Consider the following 10,475-nt stretch of genomic DNA (forward strand, 5'->3'; position numbering starts at 1 on the left):
TAATAATAATAAACAAATAATAATTTATTTATATTATAGTTTATACTTTTTAATTTATTAAAAAATATATTTTTTAAATTAAATGCTGTAAATTAAATTAAATATAACATGATTAAAAATGTATAATATAAACCTTTTAAATGACAAAATTAAAAAGAGCAGAACAAACTGATAGTGAACGGTTTCTAAAATTGATACTCATGTCAAATGAGTACTAAAAATGGGCTTTAAATATGAGTTTTGTACCTCAGAGTCTGGAAATCTGAGTGGATCAGCACATGGACTCCATGTGACCTTCTGAGGGTCAGGAACTGTCTCCAGATAACCAGTGATTGAAGCTCTGGTGAAGTTGAACCCATGGATGGCATCTTCTGGAAACACTATGATCTGAGCACCCTGTGCAAGAAATAAAATACACTTTAAAGTTTATACAGACAAGTTCGGCGTATCAGGATCTTAATTTATTCTCTTAGGTCCTACAGTACATTGTGTAATCTTAAACAGAAATTCACTTCTATTTTACAGGAAATAAATGATGGCAGAAGGGTTTTGACTTTACTCAACATTTTGCTATTAGGTACCAAACCTTCAGAAAACATGCTGAATAACAGCTAAAAGAATTTTAAAAACATGTCATTTTTATGATTTAATATGAATATAATCTCAATAATGTCATGGAAACTTAATTCACTGTAGCTCTCTAATTTTAGACTTTGATTCTGAAAAGATATTGGTGGTAACAGATGTCGCTTTTTTAATTATTAATATATTAAAAATATTTGTATCATTATACTATAAAACATTTATTATTTATTGTTTTAAATTATAAAGGGACAAGAAGCATGTTAATGCACAGTGTTTTATTTTTTTTAAATATATAAAAATATAAATAAATATATGTTTATGTAAACACTGTTTTGAACAAGGCCAGTATTATAATATGAGATCTATATCACTCTTAAGTATAATTTGCAAATTGGTGCATTTTTAATGTAATTATGCATAATTCACATATTTTAAATGGGTAAAGTCACAATGCTATTAAGTGTTCGGGGTTTTGTGTGTGTGTGTGTGTGTTAAGATGGCATAATAAATCATTAATATTCTGAACACAGTAATATGCTCCGGTAGTAATGCACATTCTTGCATTGATTTTATTTGTTAGTTTGTCTGTGTACCTGCTGTGCTGCAAGTGCTGTCTGCTCTTCAAACACACGCAGGTTCTGCTTCATGTGCTCGAGAGCGGATCTCCGGTCCAGTGGGACTCCTGGGTTCGAGTTCAGCAGCACACGGTGCTCGTACACCGCCGCCACATAGGACGGATGATCAGCGGCGAGGATGAGCTGCAGGCCGCTCAAACAGAGCACGAACCTAGCCAACACGAGCGCCATGAGGAGGAGGAGGAACACTGATTCATGTGGGTCAGTCTGCATAAAAGTGAGTCCAAAAGTTCATGTCAATGACTGCAATCATTACAAAATCTGTCATGGTTTCAAGAAGTTGTTGTTGTCCTGGTTAAATAAACATGAGGTGAGTTTGCAAACATCTATAATTTTCTAAAGTTAAAAACTTGTTGCTCCCTGGTTCTGCTTAGCTCTTAAGATAAAGTGCATTAGTTTTTTATGTCAAGTTTTAGCAAAAGTTTAGAGAGAGATTGCATCTGTTAGGGGAGGAGCCACTTAAATATATGCAGCAGCGGCCCCTCGGCCCCGCCCAATTCTCTCAAGTTTTGAGAGACCAATGGTAGTACGAAGGTATTTTGCAGCCGGAACTAACTTTTCCAGAAAGTTCGCTTTGGCAAGCCATTTTGAACTCCCAAAACTAACTTGGTCGGATTTAGTTCGAAATGACGTCACATCAGTTCATTCTTCGATTTCGCTTGAAGTATATCGGGGCCTTTAGCAGAGAACTAAAGAGAATCCGCCCCAGCAAGGCAGCGGGCCCTGATTTCATGTCACATGTTTATTGGCTGTTCAGTAAACGTGGGTCGTAGCAGCACTTTGAACCTCTCTCACTGTACGACATAGGAGCCACAATCACAGAAATCGCCATGATTGTTTCACGATGCCAATCTTTCGTCTGGGACAGATGAAAATCTTGCAGTGTGTCTTAAGACTAAAGAGATGGCGGTAGACTTCCGGAGGCCCAGGCCTCACCCGCAATCCGTCTACATAGAGGGGAACAGTGTGGATGTGGTCAGGTCTTACAAGTACCTGGGGCTGCTGCTGGACAGAAAACATTGACGCCATCTATAGAAAAGGACAAAGCAGGCTCTATTTTCTGAGGAGGCTGAGGTCCTTCAACATCTGCCAGTAACTTCTACTCCGTGGTCCCTCTCCGTTGGCTCCAAGAGGGACACAATGCGTCTAGACAGGCTGGTGAGGAAGGCTGGCTCTGTGGTGGGCACAGAGCTAGACCCCCTGGTATCGGTGGCAGAGAAGAGGACCTTGAACAAACTGCTGGTCATTATGGATAATCGCCATCACCTTCTGCACAACACCTTCTTCAGGCAGAGGAAGATTGCGGTCACTTACCTGTTTCACAAACAGGCTGAGGAGATCATTTGTCCCCCAGGCCATACGCTTGTACAACGCCTCCAATAGAAGGAGAGGTGGAACAGACTTTTGGGCATGACTGGCCTATATAGGAGTTTCAGGAACGCTGATTACTGGCTATATTAGTCTACTGGCACAGCTTCCCATGCTCAGTTAATTTGCAGTTTATTTGAAACGTAATGCACCTTATCTATAACATTGTATTTTTGTATGTTTATATCTTTCTTTTTGATATTTGCATATATATTTATATAATTTCAATTTTTTTTGTTTACTTATTTTTCTATCATTTCAACTGTCTATGTATAGGATCTTTTTATGTGTGCCTTAGTCTTTTAGTATTGTATTGTATAGCTACTGGATGCCTAAATTTCCCTCTGGGATCAATTAAGCATTTATCAACAGCAGCAGCAGTTGGAGAGTATTTTGACTGTGTCAATAATAATTTTGCACAAATTTGGCTATATTCCCTTACATCAGCTCTCATTATCTTTGATCACAAGCAAGTGATTTCGTCCAGGAATCGTAAAATCAAAATGCTTTTTTTTTTTTTTAAATGAAGGGGTTACCTATAGCATTCGTCGGATCTTGACTTGCCCTTCTAACTTACACTCCGTGTGCGCGCGCATCAAACGTGCTTACAGTGGGATCACGGGCAAGTTCAAGCTCAAACCGGTGTGCACCGTTTTGCTACGGTTTCCGGGTTGAACGACATGTTTCCTGGAAACGGTGTGCAACGGGGTTTGAGATACGTTTTCTCTTGTTGCTGAACGCAGCCCACGTAATTTACCCGGAAACAACAACATTCTAATTTCTGATTGGCTGGCAGGTGGCATTTAACTCTGTATAACCCGAGACAGCTGTGAACTCGGCAGAGAACTTCCCTCTGTATGCCTGCGCCTCGTCCATTAATTGTATAAAGCGGGACAAGTTATCAATAACTTCTCAGCGTGAGAAATGCAAGGTGTGGCGTGTGAGCTGGTTGAAATGCGCGTGTCTCTCGGTGAATACGTGAGACTGGAGCGCCCTGTATTTGCATGCATTAGTATAAAATATTTATAATAAACAAAAGCGCATTGTTAATGCACTTCCAGGTTACATTACGTCACTCGTAAACCGCGATTCTATTGGTTGATGTGAGCTCCATCTACACGACGCATAGACAATACATACTGCCTTTTTTAATAGATATTTTACATTAGCACTTTCCTCTCAATATATTTGCATGCATAAACAAAACGCATTTTTTTTTATTGAATGCTAAACAAACAAATTTACAGATAAATCAAGACATACAAATAGATACGATACAATAAAACATGTAAACAGTGGTTATAGAAGATACATTACAAGGTATTACTTTTCAGTTAGCTTTAACTTTTCAGCAAATATAATTGTATAATTATAATTTTTGTTATCAGTACAATTAAGAGAGTCAATAAACAAAAAATTGGACAACTCTGTCTGACACCACGTTTAATAAAAAATCTCTTCAAAGTATTAAAACTAATTAAGATGGAGCTGCTAATATCTTTCAATAACATTAACAATAAAGTCACCAAAACCAAATAACTTGAGAGTTTGCGAAAGAAATCCATGCTCAAGGGTGTCAATAGCTTTGTAAAAATCTAGGAAAAGAATCGGAGCTTTGGAATGTACAAAATCTGCATATACAGGTGCATCTCAATAAATTAGAATGTCGTGGAAAAGTTCATTTATTTCAGTAATTCAACTCAAATTGTGAAACTCGTGTATTTAAATAAATTCAATGCACACAGACTGAAGTAGTTTAAGTCTTTGGTTCTTTTAATTGTGATGATTTTGGCTCACATTTAACAAAAACCCACCAATTAACTATCTCAACAAATTAGAATACTTCATAAGACCAATAAAAAAACATTTTTAGTGAATTGTTGGCCTTCTGGAAAGTATGTCCATTTACTGTACATGTACTCAATACATGGTAGGGGCTCCTTTTGCTTTAATTACTGCCTCAACTCGGCATGGCATGGAGGTGATCAGTTTGTGGCACTACTAAGGTGGTATGGAAGCCCAGGTTTCTCTGACAGTGGCCTTCAGCTCATCTGCATTTTTTGGTCTCTTGTTTCTCATTTTCCTCTTGACAATACCCCATAGATTCTCTATGGGGTTCAGGTCTGGTGAGTTTGCTGGCCAGTCAAGCACACCAACACCATGGTCATTTAACCAACTTTTGGTGCTTTTGGCAGTGTGGGCAGGTGCCAAATCCTGCTAGAAAATGAAATCAGCATCTTCAAAAAACTGGTCAGCAGAAGGAAGCATGAAGTGCTCCAAAATGTCTTGGTAAACGGGTGCAGTGACGTTGGTTTTCAAAAAACACAATGGACCAACACCAGCAGATGACATTGCACCCCAAATCATCACAGACTGTGGAAACTTAACACTGGACTTCAAGCAACTTGGGCTATGAGCTTCTCCACCCTTCCTCCAGACTCTAGGACCTTGGTTTCCAAATGAAATACAAAACTTGCTCTCATCTGAAAAAAGGACTTTGGACCACTGGGCAACAGTCCAGTTCTTCTTCTCCTTAGCCCAGGTAAGACGCCTCTGACGTTGTCTGTGGTTCAGGAGTGGCTTAACAAGAGGAATACGACAACTGTAGCCAAATTCCTTGACACGTCTGTGTGTGGTGGCTCTTGATGCCTTGACCCCAGCCTCAGTCCATTCCTTGTGAAGTTCACTCAAATTCTTGAATCGATTTTGCTTGACAATCCTCATAAGGCTGCGGTTCTCTCGGTATTAAGAGAGTCAATAAACAAAAAATTGGACAACTCTGTCTGACACCACGTTTAATAAAAAATCTCTTCAAAGTATTAAAACTAATTAAGATGGAGCTGCTAATATCTTTCAATAACATTAACAATAAAGTCACCAAAACCAAATAACTTGAGAGTTTGCGAAAGAAATCCATGCTCAAGGGTGTCAATAGCTTTGTAAAAATCTAGGAAAAGAATCGGAGCTTTGGAATGTACAAAATCTGCATATACAGGTGCATCTCAATAAATTAGAATGTCGTGGAAAAGTTCATTTATTTCAGTAATTCAACTAAAATTGTGAAACTCGTGTATTAAATAAATCCAATGCACACAGACTGAAGTAGTTTAAATCTTTGGTTAATACCAAGGCTAAAATTTTATAATCGATATTCAGGAGTGTAATTGGATGCCAATTATTAAAAGTGTAATTGATGTCATTTATTTCAGATTAATACATTCATTCTACATACAAAACAACTGATGTTTACTTATTGCCCAAAAATGAAAGTCAACAGATAACCCATCACTGCCTGGGGATTTTTCTTTCTTCATAGAATGAAGAGATATTCAAGCTTCCTCAATAGTCAAATTAGCATCACAGAAAGCTTTCAATAACTGGAACATGAGATTGAACCTTCTCAATAAAATTATTGCAATTGTGTTTATCAAACACAAATGTGTAAATGTTTGTGTAAAAAGCTGTGACAAAATTAGATATCAACTTAGGATCTGTGCACTTGACACCATTGATATTGAGAGCAGTTAAATAATTGCTATTTGCAGTTCCTTTTCTCTAATGCAAAAAAATAATAACTAGAATTCACTTCTCCTTCCTCCAGCCATTCAGCTCTAGACCTAACGAAGGCACCTCTAGCGATGTCTACAGAGCTTGATTAATTTGTAGATGAATGCCTTTTTTTTTTTTTGAAGATCATTTACATTAGCACTTTCCTCTTAATAAATTTGCATGCATTTGTATAAAAATATTCATATTAAACAAAAGCACATTATTATTTTTTATTATGCATCAAACAATAAACAGAACACTTAGATGGAACCTCTACAGGAAGAAAATGACATCAAATCTGCATGTAAAGTTTCACAAACAAAATTAAATACAAAATAAATAAGTAATGAAATACATATAATACAAATGAATATAAAAATAGATAACATTATAAACACATACAGAGGAAAACCTTATCATGATATTTCAAGAATCTGCCACTTTTCTTCAATTTCAATTAAGAAATTAAAAAAATGGTGGGCTGCAAATCACAGAATTTAAAAATAAAAATAAAAAAGTTTTTCACTGAAGTATTAGTTTTACTTTTAAAGTAACCGATTATATAATTCAACTGAAAGGATCTGGAAGAATCAATGTGCTTTAAGAGATAAACTATTCCAAAAGTTTATTTTTTATTCATTGAAAAAATAAATGGATCAGTGTTTCATCTTTAATCCCACAAAATGAGCAAAAACTGTCAACATTCATATATTTATATGGCTATATTTATATAAATATGCTTTATAGTTACACTTTTTTTTTGGTTAAATATACTAATTCCTAATTCTCCTAATTGTGATATAAGGTCAGATCAAGTTATTTGGTATGACTCTTACTAAAATTAAATGACATTTTACCAGCTGAGTAAGAACTGCTTTGAGCACTGCATTATATTCTTTAAAGGTTATGGGGAAATTATGAACAGACAAAAATTGTTCATAAGACAAAACAATTACCAGATTTATCCAAAACTTAAAAGAGCTCCTATTATATTCCTACTAAACCATGTAGAGAGAAATCATTACATCTAAATTGTTCCATAAAAAGGTTTTATGTGGTGAAAAATTGTAGGTGTAACATAACTTCCAGGCAAGAAGAACCTGATGAAATTTAGACAGCGCAACTCAAAAAAGCACATTGTTGTTAATGGACTTCCAGATGACATTGCGTCACTTTATTCTATTGGTTGACGTGAGCTCCATCTACACAGGCATGTTCTTCATACTTCATACCATAGACATATAAATACATACCTACAGTTTTTTTTTTTTTTTGCATGGCATGAAAGCACACATTATGTAGCCTTTTGGATTTAAATAAGCAAATACTGAAGAGTCTAGGATAGGATCATTATTGCAGTGATTAATATGTTTCTGGCATTTTGTATGTTTGGCAACAATACTTTCAACCCTAACTGATGCTGTGTGTGTGTGTGTGTGTGTGTGTGTTAATTAACTCAAAATAAAACAATGCTGCAAGTATTGTACAGAGACCATTCAGATCTGTTGAAATAATTATTGGGTCATTCCATGTCAGACTGACCAAATTTCAGAAACTTCTCTTGCTTGCTTGTTTGATTTTGATAATATTTGTGTGTGTGTGTGTGTGTGTGTGTGTGTGTTAATTAACTCAAAATAAAACAATGCTGCAAGTATTGTACAGAGACCATTCAGATCTGTTGAAATAATTATTGGGTCATTCCATGTCAGACTGACCAAATTTCAGAAACTTCTCTTGCTCAAATGTTTGATTTTGATAATATTTTTTTTCTGAAGAAAGACAAACATAAATATTGATTAAAGCCAAAATATTAAAGGGGTCATATGATGCGATTTCAAGTTTTCCTTTCTCTTTGGATTGTTACAAGCTCTTGGTGCATAAAGAAGATCTGTAAAGTTGCAAAGACTAAAGTCTCAAATCCAAAGAGATATTCTTTATAGTTGTATATTTACTGAGTAATCCAATATTTTGTAGAGGGAGGTCAAAATGTCAATTTTCACTGGAGATTTGGAGCCAAATTACAGGGGTGTAAAATGACCTTAGAAAGATGGCAACATCATTGTTATTTTCACAAAGAGATTGGTAGGTAATTTGTAAGTTTCTTTGGAGAAAAGCGTCTGCTAAATGAATAAATGTAAATGTCTAAAATCTGTTGACTTTAGCAATCTTTGTTGCATTATTTGTCAATTGTGGCAGTCCAAAAATGGGAAAAAGCATTTCTTGAGTTGTATTTTTTTATGTTTTGTTCCCAAAATTTGCATGGCTGTAACTCAAGAAATCTTAATATCCCTAAATTGTAACTTGTAACAGTGTGTGCTGTGATTGGTTAGCTGGGCCAGTGTGTGTTGTGATTGGCTCGACTCGGCGGCTGGTCGGGAAATGTCACGCCCCTTACCATAGCCGCCTGCAAGCTTCAGAGTAAATTTTATGCTCAAACAGCAACATTACAGACTAACTAAAGTTAAAAAAGTGAAAAAGCATAGTAGGACCCCTTTAACAAAATTAATGAACAACCAAAGAACAACATGACTCTGTGTGTTGGCCTTCAAAAATGTTATGGGTATCATCATTCACCTGATATGCAAACTTTCTTCCTTCTAGTAGGTTTAACTTTAGCATAGATCATCCAGTTAAACTGATTTAGTTTTACATTCTTATGGTTTAATTATTAGCTTTTCATTAAACTGATAAACCCCCTGCAGTTCCTTCACAAACCCCAGTTTGGGAAACCTTGACGTAATGTAATGTTAAATGCACTTAATAATGTTAATAACAACGAATGGAATATTTTTTTTTCTTTGTATTTTTATATCAGTATGGCACGATCAAAAAGTAGTTTGAATACATTACCTAAAATATGTAATGTACATACATATGTAAAATATGTAATGTAATGGATTACATAACTAATTACAATTTTTGTCATGTAATTTGGAATCAGTATTGAACTACAATTTGTAAGTAATCTGCCCAGCTCTGTGTGTCAGCTATTGGCTTTTTTTCCAATAAATGTTATAAATCAATTAAATAAATGCAACTGCACAACTTGATCTCTGTGTCGGATTTAAAGTGGACAAAATGCTAGATCTGACAAGCCATAACTGATGAAATTCCAGTCAAATTTAGCACTGCAAATATCAATGACGGCTTTAACTTGTCAATGCTGGCAAATGCAAATGGGACTCTGCACAGGCAACCACGTCGTACATTAAAGTCTTTGACTCCACATTGTGCATTAAAATCGTTTAATGCACAGCTAGCAGTGGATTATCCCTTACTTATACCACGGCGCTGCTGAATTCTTGATTCTGATTGGTTGATGAATGTTCTAATGTGTGTAATTATTTTTCAGTAAACACAGCCATCAAGTAGTTCCACACTGTAAAAAATGACCGTGAATTTAACGGTAAAAGACTGTAAAAATGCTACAGTAAAAACCTGTTAAATGGTTAACGGTAAATTCCCCTACTGTATACGGTGAAAAACTGTATTGGACATTACATGTAATTTTACAGAATTTTACTCTTGTAGTTTGTTTGTGTGTGTGTGTGTGTGTGTGTGTGTATTGTAAATAGTTTTTATTTACAGCCTGCAGAGCTCCTTTGGGTGTCCGTAGTTCTCTAATTGTGAGTTTTGGACATTCGATGTGTGAGTAAGAACATTGGTTTGCATAGTTTGAGGATGTGGACTCTTTTCTTTTTTTGGATGCAGTGCAGATTTATTTCCTTTTTGTCAGGAAGGATTAAGTCATAGAACATTAGATTAGATTTGATTAGATTAAATTCAAATGTATTGTCATTGTGCAGAGTACAAGTACAGAGCCATTGAAATGCAGTTAGCATCTAACCAGAAGTGCAAATAGCAATATGTAAATAAATATAATATATAAATATATACATGTATAAGTGTGTGTGTATACAATAAGATTTTTATGGAATGCAAAGTTTGAGGTACAGAAGCAGAGACCAGATCGATGCAAGTGGTTGTTAATACAAGGTGCAAAAGAGGGAGGTATAAACACAATAGATGCATTATACAGAATAAGTAAAGAAATACTGAATATGATATACATATATGTACGGTGTACAGAGAAAAGGGCATTATGAGGAAAAATGCAAAGGAATATGCAAAACAGGAGGCATACTAATAAGCATTGTAAACGTGCAGTGGGGACAGGTTATTGTACAGTCTTTTTATAATATACAGGTGCATCTCAATAAATTAGAATGTCGTGGAAAAGTTCATTTATTTCAGTAATTCAACTCAAATTGTGAAACTCGTGTATTAAATAAATTCAATGCACACAGACTGAAGTAGTTTAAGTCTTTGGTTCTTTTA

At 35.5% G+C, this 10,475-nt stretch overlaps 1 protein-coding gene across 2 annotated transcripts in view; it reads right to left on the minus strand.

Annotated features, from left to right (window-relative positions):
- The window catches only part of btd (biotinidase), a 4,781-nt gene extending 1,578 nt beyond the window's left edge, over window positions 1-3,203 (minus strand). For both annotated transcript variants that reach the window (XM_016543794.1, XM_016543793.1), the window contains exons 1-3: window positions 3,125-3,203; window positions 1,179-1,427; window positions 247-396 (exon numbers count right to left, since the gene is read on the minus strand). In XM_016543794.1, coding sequence (XP_016399280.1) covers window positions 247-396; window positions 1,179-1,391 — 363 coding nt within the window. In that variant the 5' untranslated portion in view covers window positions 1,392-1,427; window positions 3,125-3,203. The remainder of the gene's footprint in view (window positions 1-246; window positions 397-1,178; window positions 1,428-3,124) is intronic.
- Between the last annotated feature and the right edge of the window lie 7,272 nt (window positions 3,204-10,475).

The sequence above is a fragment of the Sinocyclocheilus rhinocerous genome, unplaced genomic scaffold, assembly GCF_001515625.1.
Source record: "Sinocyclocheilus rhinocerous isolate Xijiao unplaced genomic scaffold, SAMN03320098_v1.1 scaffold3476, whole genome shotgun sequence".
NCBI lineage: Eukaryota > Metazoa > Chordata > Actinopteri > Cypriniformes > Cyprinidae > Sinocyclocheilus > Sinocyclocheilus rhinocerous.